The sequence below is a fragment of the Larus michahellis genome, chromosome 1 (genome assembly GCF_964199755.1).
Source record: "Larus michahellis chromosome 1, bLarMic1.1, whole genome shotgun sequence".
Classification (NCBI taxonomy): domain Eukaryota; kingdom Metazoa; phylum Chordata; class Aves; order Charadriiformes; family Laridae; genus Larus; species Larus michahellis.
Window position 1 is genome coordinate 150,575,306 of NC_133896.1, and position 15,927 is coordinate 150,591,232.

At 35.5% G+C, this 15,927-nt stretch overlaps 1 protein-coding gene across 2 annotated transcripts in view; it reads right to left on the reverse strand.

Annotated features, from left to right (window-relative positions):
* The window catches only part of VWA3B (von Willebrand factor A domain containing 3B), a 74,673-nt gene that overhangs the window by 15,621 nt on the left and 43,125 nt on the right, over nucleotides 1–15,927 (reverse strand). For both annotated transcript variants that reach the window (XM_074608417.1, XM_074608427.1), the window contains 5 exons: nucleotides 15,036–15,075; nucleotides 14,759–14,915; nucleotides 10,411–10,529; nucleotides 7,611–7,661; nucleotides 5,315–5,534 (listed from right to left, as the gene is read on the reverse strand). In XM_074608417.1, the coding sequence (XP_074464518.1) occupies nucleotides 5,315–5,534; nucleotides 7,611–7,661; nucleotides 10,411–10,529; nucleotides 14,759–14,915; nucleotides 15,036–15,075 (587 nt within the window). The remainder of the gene's footprint in view (nucleotides 1–5,314; nucleotides 5,535–7,610; nucleotides 7,662–10,410; nucleotides 10,530–14,758; nucleotides 14,916–15,035; nucleotides 15,076–15,927) is intronic.

The following is a 15,927-nucleotide window of genomic DNA, read 5'->3' on the forward strand; positions in this document are numbered from 1 at the left end:
TTGTCTGATGACATTTTTCTTCCTGAAAACATGTATTTGATGCATTTGATACTGTATTTGATGTATTTGATATTGACTAACAGTCAGTAATGATGGAAAAGATGGGAGTAACTTTGACTAAATTGTTTATTCTGTTTCACTATAACTATCACAAACTCTTTTTTCCAATCTCCCACACAAAAATCACAACAACCCTAAAAAAAAATGTCCTAAAAATAAGCAAAACACACACATAAAAAAGGAAAGAGATATTTTAAATGGGAGATATGTGAGGGTTTTCTAGTTTATTCTTTACCCCTATAGAATATAAATTATATCAACAGTTCTGTTTTTCCAGCTCGGTCCAAACCAGAGGCTCTTCATAACGCTTAACTGACTGCTTGAAGTACAACTCAACAAAGGCTGATTTGAGTGCAAAGACTTACAGCTCCACAGACACAAAAAGGTATTTGGGTAAACCATTTATTTAATTCCTCAGGCTCCAAAGGGCCAGCTGCTGTTGAATATTTATTATCAACTAATTTGTAATGCTTGACTAATAACTTGGGCAACTTCCAGCACTCTGCATTAATCCAAATACTAAAGACTGTGCAGGCATCCACAATGAGGATGCCGAGCCCTGCAGAATTCACAGGGCTCAAAAATACTGCCTAAATTCAAATCCATCTCTCCTTCCTCTCACACAGCCTTTAGGTGTTCAGCGCGATTGACGCAGACACTGTTAGAGCGTCCATTTCTGGGATATCGTTCTCCACTATTTCTATTACAAAACAGCCCCGTCTGACTCTCGGGGATTTTCACCCTGTTTAGCTCTGCTTCTGTTGAAGCCAATGCATTAAACCACATGAGGTGAAGGAGACGCTGCTTCTCCCTGCCAATACCTGCTGCATTTTAAAATTCGCTTTCAAAGAGATTAGGTTTTGCACTTTCCTACTGTGAGTGAGAATAGATTGGAAGGCTATCCACAAATCTCCATGTATCTTGGCTCTGACTTTGGCTTTTCACAATCCTGACGCCTCTAGAGCCAAGCAACCACTGCTTTTTCCAGGCTGTCAGTGTCAACAAGCTCCTTCTGTCTAGACCACAGTCTACTTTTATGAAAGAGCCTAACTTTTTGTAGCTAGACACTGTTTGTCCAACAGGTTACTTCACTGATGACAATGGAAAATTTGACCAAACATTTCTAGGTAGTTGTAACTTTTTTGTTGTTGTGCTATTTGGGATGCTTGTGTTGCCTTCTCTCCCTAAAGAGACACGAGAACAAAGACAGAGGATGCCAAGTTGTTTAGGAAACATATGAATGCAAAAAAGTTATCAACAGAGAGCGATCAGTGATCCTTAAACAGTGAGGAAGAATGAGGAGTGTAAGAATTAGGACAGCAGGAAATAGAAGAAATTGCCAGGGGAGATCCAGAATTTCCATTCTTGTAAAGAATCAAGTCTCAGCTATAAATATTTCATTAGGAATAATTCAATCAATTGTATATGAAATACATTTTTCAGAAAGAACACATTCAACGAGCCACTAGAGGTCCCTTTACAACCAAATAAACATGCTTTGCAAAACACATTATGCTTATTAGTCATTTTAAGTTATTGTCATCACATGGTGACCATTCAACAGGGTCACAAACAAGCATAAGACTTGAATATTCAAGCTCATCCTGAGGGAAACACAGTACTTTTAAAAATATATTCTTAATGAGAGTTCCTTATTCTTAATGGATCCTTAGCAATGAACGTGGCTTTATCTCTCTGCAGAATCTGAAATCCATTCATATGCAGAAACAGACATATTTAGTATGAGAGGAAATGTTCTTCATCATTCTCCAAGGCCAGATTGTGACATTTAGGGAAAGTCTTTACATTAAAATGTTACGGCCATTAATGGAATGCACCAAACTGTCCTAGAAGCTGTCGTGCTTACAGAATAGTAACACCATGACCCCAGTAGACCTGAGGTGATCTAACGAGAAGTGGGTAGGGGACCCTGAAAAAGTCCTTTTACTAAGTGGCATCATGTTGTAAACAGCTTTATAATTCAGTGCAAAAAAAACATAAGAAATGATGGTTGACTATTACGTCTGACAAGTTTAAAATAGAAAACAGATACAATATTTTAAGTCAAAGTAGTTACTTACTGTGGGAAAAAAAGAGTAAAATAAAAAGTAAATTATTTTTAATATCTCTAGATGAAAGGTGAGTGCCAGCCTGAAGAGGAAGATTTTTGTCAACCCGTGCTTTAATCTGTACAGCAAAAGGAACTGAGTAAACGAAGTAAAATACAGTCTACAATTAGCTCTCCAATTAGGTAATCATCAATGTTCAGTGTTTTATATTTTGCCTGATAATAACTAAATGTGTTCGCTCATTTCCCAAAGCATTTACTTCTTTTGAATCACTAGGGTCTTCAGTCATCTCAGTGCCCTGTGAAGATGGATGTCTACCTACTTCATCCTCCTCCAATGAGGCACTGGAATACCCTTCCTTTCACAGGTAAGTGCAAACATAGCAGCCTCAACACAACTCCCAGAGAAGGTCAGAGCACAGAGGGAGGATAACCGGATCATTAATTCAGTTGTAGGCTTAAGCAGAAAGCTCCCCTAGCAAGGACATCCAAAAAGGATTACTAATTCTTTTAAGAAGTTGTGAAGGTAATTAGGAGCCCTTAAAAGCTAAAAACTAAGGGCTTTTATTTTGAATTTAGTAAAGAAATTAGCCGGCAATTCAACAGTCTGCTTTGTTGAGTAGACCTCCAGGATAATTGTGATTTTTCTAACATCTCACAATGACAATTTTCATTCAATGCCATACCAGCTATTTCCTTGCTGTAATGTATTTCAGCTGGCAGTTTATTTTTTTATACCCATTTTGTAAACAGAAATCACGGTTGGGAAAATCTCCGACAGCATTTTTAAAAGGCTTCTTAGGTTTTTTTTCTGTTTTTTTCCACCACACAACCAGAATTCTAATTACATCTGCATTTCTGCCTCTCACTCTTAAAGCCTTTCAGTTGCAGATTAGCAATTACTGAAGATGGTGCTCTGATTAGGCTCCTAAAGCAGGCTGACTCAGGATAAGTGATTGCACAATGTTAATCACATCATGACTGAGAGCACACACTGGTGGTTTCAAGGCAACAGTAAAATCACAGTCAACAAATGAAACATGAACATGTTTCTGCTGCTCTTGTATTGGGACATTATATGGCAGAGGTAAATCAGTAATCAAAATAGCTGTATGAGCAATGTAGTATTTTCAGACAAATGTAAAATGAATGAAAATCATCTGGTTTTGGAGATATTAAAATGTTTTCAAATGTACATTCTTAGTGGAGCAAATTCTCCAAGATGATAAAAAACTGAATGTGATCCTGCCCAAAAGAATTTATTTTCATACATGGCCTGTGTTATCCTAATATATTCTATTCAATTTAATATAAATATCTCTTTATAACTTCTGTCATAGTATGTAAAATGCTATAGCTCATCATGAAAAGTATTGTTGAGCTTGATGAAGAGAGAGGTATATCTCAGTCAAAGAATGTCAAATAAAACAGAAGATTGCCTTTTTAAAGAATAGTGGCATATTTCTAGGCATGACCTGATAGATAGAGTATATGGATATTGGGCATAATTTACAATTGTAAATTGCAAATGCACATTCACATTCATTCCTGAGAACTCACAGAGTAGGTTTGTACTCTGCTCATTTGAGTTTCACTTAGCTTACTCCTCCAAACTGATGTATATATACATATTTATATATGTATACGTCAGGGCAAAAAAAGAACTACTATGATCATTTTATTATGTTTCCTACACGCTACAAAGCATAGGACTTTCCTCAGCATTCACTGCAACTAGGCCAAGAGTTGTTTCACTCAGTGATATAAAACAATGAAAAAGACAAGGAATGTATTAGTATATGAGCTTTATGATGAATTCCCTATTTGTTTTTAATTAACCTCTATTAGAACGTAGGAGTCTGAGAGCTCTAAGATTTTCTTTCTTATTAATTTCCTACAGAGTATATTTTAATAATATCGTAGTACAACTGCACCTAGACAGCAGTTCTGCAGAGGCAGCAGCATTCCCAGTGAAGCACTGTTTGATTAATCTATTAGATGAAAAAACTTGAAACCAAATAAGAGAAATGGTTTGGTTTTTTTAGAGGAAAGTACTGTGAATTTTAAAGCATCAACAGTGTGTACAGAAATCTTTTAATTTTGGAAGGTTAAATTGCTTTTTAAAACTTAAAAGTCTGTTCTTCATTTCCCTGAGCATTCATATTCATAACTTGAAGATAAAATCATTAAGGTAGAATCAATTAAATTTCAAGAATGTTCTGAACATGTGAAAATAATAATAGGAGAATACAACATTGTAACCTAAGATATGTTTTCCAAACATATATATCATCACAGAAAAAGCTAAAATGAAAAAGTATATTCTCTCTTCCAATAGGCAGCCTAAAATAACATACTAGCCTTATTTTTATACTTCTTGCCTCATGTATTTCCATAGGCATTTCATTAAATCTCTAATAGCATTCCAGGAAAAATAAGAGGTTCATCTCGAGGATACATATAAATACATATATATATATACACCTCTCTCAATCAAAAATCCCAAACTTCAATCACAGTTTCACAGTAGCTACACTACTTTCTGCTAATGTATTACTGGAATGGAGTACTCCTGCTCACCAATAGTAACTAGGTGTACACTTTAGGATGAGCTAAACAGCTTTCCAGATGCCACTGACTGTCAACTAGGGCTGTGTTCACAACACTGTGAGATTAGCCACAGGTTCATGTATGCCTGCCTTTTACAGACAGCTAAATTTCAGTGAAGGAACACAAAGCTGAATCCCACCCCTTCTCTTCATCTTTTCTCTTAGAAGAAAGATCCCACAGAAGATACAGTGAATTACTCCAACATTACAAGATCTTTTAGTCCTGTCCATCGGATATATTAACCCAACCACAAATCTTATGCCATAATTGCCTTTCATATATCTCTTCTTTCTCTTCTTTCATATATATTTCTGCTGTCATTGCAGAGGAGGTAAAGATACCTTGCTCATACTTGTTTCTAAGAGGTTCGAGTTCTGTGGCTCTCAGCTCCAGAACTTCTCCTTCTGCGGTGCTTCCAAAAAGTCATTGAAAGCTTGTTCTCTATTTAACTGCTTTCTTTCCTCTATCCATTTGTATAACAATATCATGCTAAACACTTAATTTAACAGCTATTACCACAGAACAATATTATTCCAGAAGAACATACTGAAGAGGAATATCTGCAATATCTATTACCTTTTTGTTTTTCCTTATGTGTGATTCTGAGCTTTTCTCACTTTCCTTTTTGACAGCTTCCTGAAGATCAGAGGCTTGTTGTATATATGTTAATGCTGCCAGTATCTCATCTTCTAACAACATTACATCTTCATAGGAAATTGGCCATCCCAAATTCTCTAAAGCCTCCAGCAAAGCTTCTTTATGTTGCATATATTGGACTGGGCCACACTCTTTAAATCTTACAAAAAAAAAATAAATTTGTAATCACAAGTAGGAAGAATTTTAATATTGGCAGTACTTTACAAATAGAATCACAAAGCATAAAGGCAGAATAAAACATCAGATTCACCCAATCTATCTTCCGTATACCACAAGTCCTTGTGTTTCGTCCAGCTAGCACTGTATTTAGTTACATCTGGCTTAACCATATCTCACAGAAAGACATCTACAGAGCAATTCAAGTGGCTGAGCATAGATGTCTGGTGCCATTTTATGTGTCCTAGAATATGTGAGGCATCAATAAAGAACTTGCAGATATGACTGGGAAATTATGGAAATCCCTGGCCCTTCTGGAACAGCAGCTAGGGTGAAGTGGCAAGCATCTAGATGGCTGTTAAGTCCTGATTTGCCACATCAGTCTTGACTGATCACATAAAAAAAGCGACAGTCTTCTGCTGCTTATTCTTCTGTCATTCCTGCACTGCTCAATTTTCACTGAATGATCATGAGTTTGCTTCCATCCATGGTTCAGGTTATGTCAATGTCCACTGGACTAAAGAGCCATTTTGAACCTACACACTGAAGGTACCTGTACACAGAAAGGTGAATCAGATACGGTCATCTTGTTAATAAAACCAAACTAAAACCCCACAAATCCGAATTCTTTAAATCTCCAACTGGAAGTAACATACTTCTTTTTAGTATTCAAATCATTCCTCTGGCTCTTCTCTACAGTTTTGCCAGCATTAAAAAAATGTGAAACCTAGATCTGGAGAGAGTACTTAAGTGTCTGTCTTGCTAAGACATACAACCATGGTGATGCCTATCATGTTGCCATATTCTTTGTCACTGCTCACCTCTCTTCTCCTCTAGGAACTGCTTCGTATTGACATTACACTGACTGGTATAGAAGTTAACTTATCTTCTGAGTTGGATCTCTCAATTGAACACTAGAATTTCCCTAGTATCTGAGATAGCCTTTTAATTTCACACTAGTGAACCAGAGAGCTCCTCAACCAATTCTTTCAGGACTCCTGTGACCAAGCTAGTAGACCTCATTACCCTCTCCCTTCAGATTACTAATGATTTTGAAAGCATGTTGTCATTCTTTTGTAATACACAATCATGATTATTCAAATTGTAAATTTAGAAAAGAAACAGATCAAATATTTCAATTTCTATGCACCAATGTTAGCAATTTTAATATGCCCCTCTAGCAACAGACTGTACAATTGTTAGGACTTTTTTTTTTCCTTATATACATAATTGGCCATACATTACCAACAATACAATATTTTGGACACTACCTTGTCAACTTTCTATACTCTGTAATTCATTGTCTGTCAACAGACATCTATTTCCTTTTTTCAATTATATGCTGTTCTTTTCTTTAACAGCCTTCATTTCCTCTCTGCACCAGAATGGGGTTTTAGTTCTCCTTATTGGTGATAGAACTGTGTATTTTTTGCTTATTAGCTTAAGTCTTCTTAAAAGCGTTCTACTTTTAATTCCCATTTTTCTGCCCAGAATACTTCCTGACAATTCAGTTTTCATTAATTGATCTTCACTTTATTCTCTGAAGTAAACAGATGCTAACTTCACTGATGTCAGGCCTGTTTATACAGTTGCTAGTTTTCTAAATGAATTTCTAAATAAACACAGAAACAGGCTAGTTAAAGTAGCACAAACTTCCAGTGTGACATACAGTTCCAGCACATGCTATAAAGGTGCTTATTATACATTGACAAACCAGACACTGAATGCTCTTTACCAGATGAGAGAAGATTTACCTTGATGACAATGACAATGACATGCTGCCCTCCCAAGGCCCCGCCACTTGACACTGATTAAGAATAGACCAGCACCATTCAAATGGAAGGCAGGTCCCTTCCGTTAAAAATAATGAGCACTGCAAGAAGGAGGTCCAGGATCTAATATTACTCCATATCACATATACATTTTTGAAAGTAAGGTATAGTTACGAAATGTTTGAAAATAAAACCAGTTGGTTACAGAAATTGTGATAAAAAATGTATAAAATATTTATGACCAGCCTTTCAGAGGTAAATTAGAAAACTAAAAGGTGATAGCTTACTTGTCTCTTTCCTCCTGAGATAGTGCTCTCCAAATTACTAGGTTTAGGCGCCTATTAAAGAAAGCAAAGCAGTTTTTGAGGGAATGCAGTTTCTTGTGCATCTGATCATCTCAAAACTAGCAAATAAACACAGTTTCTTAAGATATCTGCACTGACGTGTATTCCAAGAGCACTGTATCATCAAATGGTACCCTTATCATTCAGCTATGAAATTATCAACTGCAAGGGAAGATGGGAAAACAGCATCTTCCATCAAGTAGCAACATGACTATTCCAGGGTCATAGAAGGATTAATGGCAATCACTGCTGTTTCCTGACAAGATTTTCTATGGATGGTTCTCTTCAGCACCAGCAAGCTAAATCAAATAACAAAACCGATTAAATGCCAGTTAAGCTCAAAGTTCTTCCAATTAAACAGTTTCAGAAAACTGTAGCCTGAAGACACATGGAGAGCAATGCTAATTTTTAATTTTTTTCTCCTAAGGTATCTCCTCCATTGTGCTATTCATGTTTCTACTTCATTTAACTCTGGCTATGAAGAAAAACTACTGACAGGAAAACAGAAGTGATTATCCCAAAGCAATGAAGTTCTAAGATCTGTTAAAAGCACCAGTAAACTTTCTGCTTTTGCTTTTTAGACATAAATTATAAACTCTTATTAGATCATCTAGCTTACAGGTTTTTTTCTATTTATTAACATCTCAAACAATTAAGCCTTCACTCAATTACTTCATTTCATGCTATAGAAATAAACCTCTACTGATGATCCTAATTGCTGTAATTATAGAAAAAATTTCAAACTTCCTTTGGAAATACTAGAACAAATTAATTGTTAGGAAAAATTCAGATTCGCTGAATGCCAGATTTACTGGTGCATGCACAAAAAAGCTCATTAACACCAGACTTCGAATATGAATTTCTTGTTGATTCATTTTATTTACTAGAAACCAAACCCCAGCATTTTTAGAATGTAAATTACTTACTTCTTTCACAATCTGCAGTCTCAGCATGCTCCACTGCCTATTTCATACTTCTAAATGTGCACGCTCGTAACTAATTCATTTGTAAAAGCCTCTGGCTATACAAGATCATACACATTTTGAGGCTTCCAGAGTTTTTCTCCTTCAATACTGGATATTCTCTTTGTCAGAACACAAAATTTCTGCCCTTGCCACTTTTTACCTTCTTAATCTGATGCAAAGGTCAATCTACATTTGGGGAAGATATTGTCATGTTCGCTTCTGTTCTTGAAACCTGCAAGGCCTGAGGTATTGCCTCATCTATAGATGTCAGAATAAATTTGTGACCAATCACCATTCACAAAGCTGAACTCCAGCCTTTGCAAATTCAATTACTGGAAAAGTACTGTGGCATTTACAGCAAAAAATTTGACCAGGTTGCTGTTTCACATGTAAAAGAAAAGCAATGAGAAATCTTTTTCACATTGTCAATGATAAGGATTTTCAGGCTGATCTCTCTTCTATACATCTTTTTCACAAAATTCGGGAACTCAATCCTGTTATTGGAAATACACTGATTCATTGACCTCTATGGGTAAACATAAGTTAACCATACTCCCAACCATCAAAGTTTTAGGGAGACTGCGCAAATGCTGTCAGTAGAAGATCATCAGAGTTTAAGCAGAAAACGCTTTTCTTTCCCTCAAAATTGAAGTCAATAAATGTAAAATATTCAATGGTATGGCACAGCAATGAAAAACTTCAATGCTGTCTCAGAAGTCACCGTAAAAAATATACCACTTGAACCTTCTACGAAAATGAGTAACAAATCCAGATTTCTATGAGTTCTTCATCAGCCTAATAATAACAATATTGTCTCAGTGGCAGAGGACACAAACCCAATAGATTTTTCTTCATTGAATTCCATTAATATTAGACATAGCAACCCATAATTCTTAATTTTTACCAAAAAAGATGGGGAATAAAAAAGATTGGGCATAAAAAAGAGAGCTATTACATGCTTTACAAAGAACTGGTATGATCACAAAGCTGCAGAGGGAAAAAAAAAACCTTAAAGGCCCTCAGTGGAATTCATCAAAAACCAAAGACTAAATACTTATCACCAAGAGTTTTCTGATCACATGAAATAATTACATCTGTAAATGTTATTAGAATACAGCCTGAAAAGATATCTCATTTATTAAAACAATTGTAGTCAAAGCTCTCATAAGGTTACTGAGTGACATTAGTAGTCAAATAATTGCATTACTTTAAAAAAAAAGCACAAAATCAGATCAAGGAAAGAAATGGCTTAGAGATATAATGTCCTTGTCCTGTTTACTTCTGATGTGCTTTTACCAACGTTTAATTAATAGGAACAATGCATATCTTTCTCCAAAAAAAAATTAAAATTGTCAGTATCTTATAGGTGCCTCAGTTACAGTCTTGAATCCAAAGTTAGGTGCTACATAGCTGGCAGTGAAAAGCTGGCCACTAGTTTAAATGTCAGTCTATGGATTCAGGAGCTTAATTGTAAGTTAGAAGTCTGGCTACTACTGTATGTTTAGGGGGGATTCCTCCCTAGGTTTAGTTAAAAAAATATTTTTTTTTGGTCATTGAACAAACATAATATGAGCAACATATTATTTATTATCTCCTTGCCTACCATCTGTTTTTTTCATTCTGCATGCTTTTTTGAAGAAAATCAACATTTGTCCTAAAGGTTGATGGTGGATTAAAGTGTGTCAATGTGCAGAATTACTAGTATTGAGCAAATCATGTGTAAGCACATACCCACTACATAAGAAAAAATCTGAAATTAGACTTCAAACATGACTTGCCTTTCATAGGATTTAATTGCTTGTTCCAGCTTCTCTTTATAGGCATCAAGATTCACTGCCTGAGGATTAATTAGTGTGATCCGCTTCTTGTCATTGCTAATGTGGGCCAACGGTAACATCTATTATACAATAAAAGACAAATACTTAATTTATCCTACAACTTTTTCTCCACCAGAATAACTGAATGCCCATGAGTCCCTGTCCAAGAATCAGAATGGACAGAAGAAACACTGAAAGGCTGCAGAAAGAAAGATCTGAGCACCCCAAAGAAAAGTCAGAATTAAGACATAGTTTCCAGTCTGTTAATAAAATCTTCTGAAATGACACAGAAGCTATGCAGTACTGTCAAAAAAGTTACTCTAATAATGGGAGGGTAGGTCAGAAGGGAAACAAGCACGTCTAGATCATGACCATATTCCAGACTGTATTGCTTTAAAACAACATTCTCCTATACTTATTAGCATCTAATTCTAACATACAGGTGTGATAGTTACTTATTTAAGTGTATTTAATACTCTTATTCTGGAGGACAATATTTTCTAAAGAATTAGAGTACTAAAGGTGGAAAGAGACATTTTTCACCATCACACTGATCACTAAAGAGTGAACAAGGTGGATATTGCTCACTGAAACTGGTCTTAATTAACCACAATAACACTTCGGTACCTGACCTGGTTGGTCAGAATTAGGAACTTCAACACCTTTCAAATCTCACAATACAGCATCTACATAAGTCAACTTCATTATAAAATAGAAGTCATACACTTACAAGTAGATCTTCTAAAGGCAGAGAAAAGGGTAGAAAAAGATGTCAGAGAGGAAGAAAGATTCCTTCCCATCTCTCAGTCCAAAGTCCCACCATCATTCAGCCTCTTAAATTACTCAGCAGTTCATATAAGTAAAGCTATTTTATATATCAATGTCCTGATGATGATTATAAACAGAAAAAAATCCAATTTTACTCTCCCCAAAACTGTCTTCAGTTCATATGGTTGAGTGGGACGCTTCTCTAAGTGCCTCTCTGACATCAGGATACAGACGACAAAAAGATGGATTAGGTTCAATTTAAATAAAACTAAAACCCTTGGTGGATAAATAAAGCAAGCAATCAGAAAATAAAACATTAAAAAGACTTCTTTAATTGAGAACATTTTTCAGTGATGTTTTATTTCTGTTTGAATCATCACAGGCTAGCTGGATTCCAAATTACTGCTGTATGACCGTTTTTTCCAGAGCAGTGGTGTGACTTTATAGTCTCCTTTCTTTCTGAGGACATCTTATCTCTGATCAATGAATCTGTGTCACATCAGTGCCAGACCAAATCAAAGTTTCTCATATTAAATTAATGTCAAGATCACTTAGAAGCTAAAGTTAATGTCAACATATCAGTGAAGTATCTTGCCAGAGACAGATGAGGTAAATCTCTGCCCAGAACTGTGAGCCATGAAATGTGGCTACCTGTCATTTCCAGGTACAGTTTGAAAGCTGAAAGGCAAGGAACTGAGAGTACCTGTCTTCCAGTTCCATACTGCTATGGTTGTTGTCTGCTATGTTACTCAAACCAAGTTTATAAGAGTTCAGCAGGGCTTCATAGAAGCCCTCTCCTACATTCCCCTACAAATTCCCAGAGTACAAACTGCATCATATGCAAAATTAATATTTAATACAGTTTATAAAACACTTTGAATAGAATATGAGGAGCAGACAAACATAAATACATTATTACAGTACTGGAGAATAAAACCAGAATAGAATGTGTTCTTAGCAAATAGAAAAATTGAAATATTATGCATACTTGAGTGCAATGAAAACTGCTCACAAAGTCAAGTGAAATTTGACAGATGCAGCTGAAAGAAATCACAGGAAAGCTTTTTTAGTGCCAAAATGTTTTGTCATTTTTCTAAATAAAATACTTAAACTTTCATATCAAAAGAATTCACTTGTTTCAAAAAGGCTTTTAACTCAAAACCAAAATTTCAAATTTTTGAAGACAAAACCAAAGCATTAATAACCCTAGAAAAACCTTTCTTATTTTAGACCAAACAAGATGTTTTGGTTGTCTGAATCTGAACTTCAGTCTTCTGAGCAAAGCTTTGAGTCCAAACTCCATGACTTGCAAAGCTGTACTTAAGATGACACAATCTGCAACAGATACTCAGATGGTTCTATAGGAAGGTTTGCTCCAGAGCTACCACCACATAATTTAGACAAGACCCCAAACCACTTATTATTTTTTTCTGGAAAGGAATCTGATGGGTAGTTTAATGAATTAACCGCTTTGAAATAACTCAGGTGAAACTGACAGGTCACATAGAACTGAAAATAACAGGTCAGGCTCTTGTTAATGAACAGTTGTCATGGAAACCTTTTGCTTGCTGCAACCCCAAGGTGAGAAAACTGCTCATAGTTACTCCATCATCACTGCTAGCAAGGACCGAAAATAAAAATTATACTATCCCCAGAGAAGCAAACAAGGCTTTCTGCATTCCACAGTACGAAAACTATTATCTCAGAAGGAAGAATGCAAAAATGTCTGTACGTTCAATGAAGTCTTCTGAAGTATTGCAATAATCAAGATTCTTAATCAATTTGTTAATGTCTCCTATTCAAGCTCTGTGTCTAGTCCAAGAACCTATTTTCTGCTTTTCCTTGATATGCTGGTATGGGGCTTGAGGGAGAATGGGTTCCATAGCTCACAAATTCTACTGGTTCTACCACGTGTGCAACCCCCAACCTTCTTTTTCCTTTCCCTGCTTCAGATCCACAAAAATCCATGCCTCTACTCATAGAACAATAAATCTGCGCTGCCTGAGAAACTGAGTATCTCTATGCAACTGATCGGGATTAGCAGGTACAAAAAAAAGTGGTAAAAATGGTGTATTATTTTGTGTTTATATCCCTGAATCTAAAGAAAGTCCGTGCATCACTGTTTGAATTCTGTACAACTCTAAATTCATTCTAAGAACACTGAACTTAGTTCAGCCCTGAAATGGACTACCGTAACCTTCCATTAACTACCATTAAAAATGACCTGTATCACTTGCTGAATCATAGCTTCAACTATTTTCGAAGACCATTATGTTTTACAGACTGCTGTTTTTGCAAATAGCAGTTCAAATGCAGCTCAGGATTGTATTGAAAGGATTTGAAGGAGTCTTCATTTAGAAACATGGCAGAAAGAGCTCTACTTAGTGTATTCAGAAGAAGATGGGAAAAGAAGTGACTTCAGAAAGCAGTCATACGAGTTACGGGAAAGTCACAATGTCTTTGGTTTGATATTTCACTTCGAGCAGATTGGTTTGTACAGTTTAGTAATCATTGAATATATCTTTTGAAAAATGGCTACTTTACATCAGAAATGTTAAAAATACACAATATTTAATGCTTTTGATACAAAAAGCCATCTTTTTATAGCATACAAAAAATATCACGCTTCCAAAAAAATCCTTAAAGGTCTTGGGTTTGACTTGCTTTTACTAAACCAGAAGATCTGGTTTTGCTTCCACAATCTGCATGCTATAGCAAAAATTCCCATTCCTAAATTTAAAAAACGAACATGAAAACTTTAAAATGTACAAATGTGTACATTTTTAATAAATATTTCACTTCACTGTATATCACATTCTATTCCAAACCCCTTGCTTACCCCTTATTATTTAAATAGATGCTGTTTAGCTTTTACTTTGAGTATTAGTTAAAATTAGCTGCAGCATATTCATAAGACTTTCACAGGATGCATCATACAAGAAGAAATAGAGCAAATTGCCACAAAATGTACTTCCTTTAAATGGAATGGCAGCTAGAGCTTCATGATACACAAGTCATCATGAATTTTTCACCTCCAGAATCTCACAATTGTCTACACCTGTTACAATTAAATTCTAATTGCTGAATTCCAGTACTTTTCAAAAGGTCTTAGTGGACACATGTCAACCTTGAGAATGCACAAATCCACAAACTGTGCACCTCCACAGTTTTCCAAATGACTTTATGGACCTAAAATACATACTCCAGTGAATTAATACATATCAGTAGAGGCTGTGATGCTCATGAAATTGCTGAACACCTGATGGCTGCACGCTGCCATCAGCTGGTAACTGTGAAAGAAAAATATATAGCCCTAAAACTTATGGGTAAAGTCTGCAAGAAATACTATTAACTATCAGTGTTATCTTCTTACTGATGCATGAATGAACATTCAGATATGCATTATACATTTAGTGCACATCAACCATCTACAATGAACACTTCAGAATGCAATTATGACATTTATAGAAATGAATAAAAAAACCCTTTTGAAAACAGTACCAAGTTTTATGTTTGATCTGAAACAGTGTAAGAGTTTTACCTCATCAAATACTTTAGAAACTACGTGTTTCTCCAGAACTGGGATGTATTTGGTACCACGAGGGACAGCTGTAGGAGCTAAGGCATCCATGATGGTGAGTCGCCTAGCAACCAAGCCATGAGTCTTTAACCAAAGAGCCGAAGAGATATCTAGAGGACTAGAAAAAAGAGACTGTAAGATGTAGCACAAGGTAGAAATACATTTGAGAAGTCTGAAATTACTGAAGAAAAATACAAACTATAATTTTTGTGACATATCGATATATGCACACACATACCTTTTAGATGTCCTTTTCACAGCTTTCTGCAATTTCAGATCTAAGATAAAACATTTGCATTTCATTACCTCACAGGTTTTGTGCACACAAAAGTATACATAGATAAGCTGACATACAATAGCATCAGTTTTTCATTTGAGCCTTCTAGCAGTGTCACAAAGACTACAAAATAATGTCTATTTCAGTTGCTAAATTAATCAACGAGAATTATGTTTCCTGCATTTCTTGGTGCTTGATCAATAGTAACAATGTTACTATATGCCTCATGAGCCCTAATTAATCAATGACAAAATGTATAAAATAGGTGGAGAATAATTTATTGTTTTTTAAAAAAATGAATTTTGTATGTATTTATTTCTTATAACCCAAAAAGAAAGATTAACCAGTTTATTCCCAAATTCAAGATGTGATACCAAGTACTATCACTAATGAGATCGCCAGGAGTGGCTAATTTAACGTATACCGCTATGAAAATTTTTATAAAAGGCCTATAAAGAACTAAAAATAAGACGCTGAAATATAAAGATGTCATATATCTTTAAGTACCATAGATGAGTTTTAGAACAACTTAGAGGACCCATCATAAAGTTAACAGTTGCATGAATTACTGAGAGAAATGAAAACCATCTGTATGTGTATACAAGCCCCCTGTGTATACAAGGAAACACTTTTGTCTCTATATGTGTCTGTCCCAGAGAGCATGTTTTTTGCAAGTCTAAGCATATCAATAAAGTGCAACCTCCCATTACAGAATTAGAAGCAACACTCCCAGCTTTAACCTCAACATTGAACGTAACTACAAATTACTGTATCACTACAACCATCTATTACTGTATAACAAGATTCTCAAGATCCATTTCTTCTGTTGATATGAAGCAACTGTGATACCCTT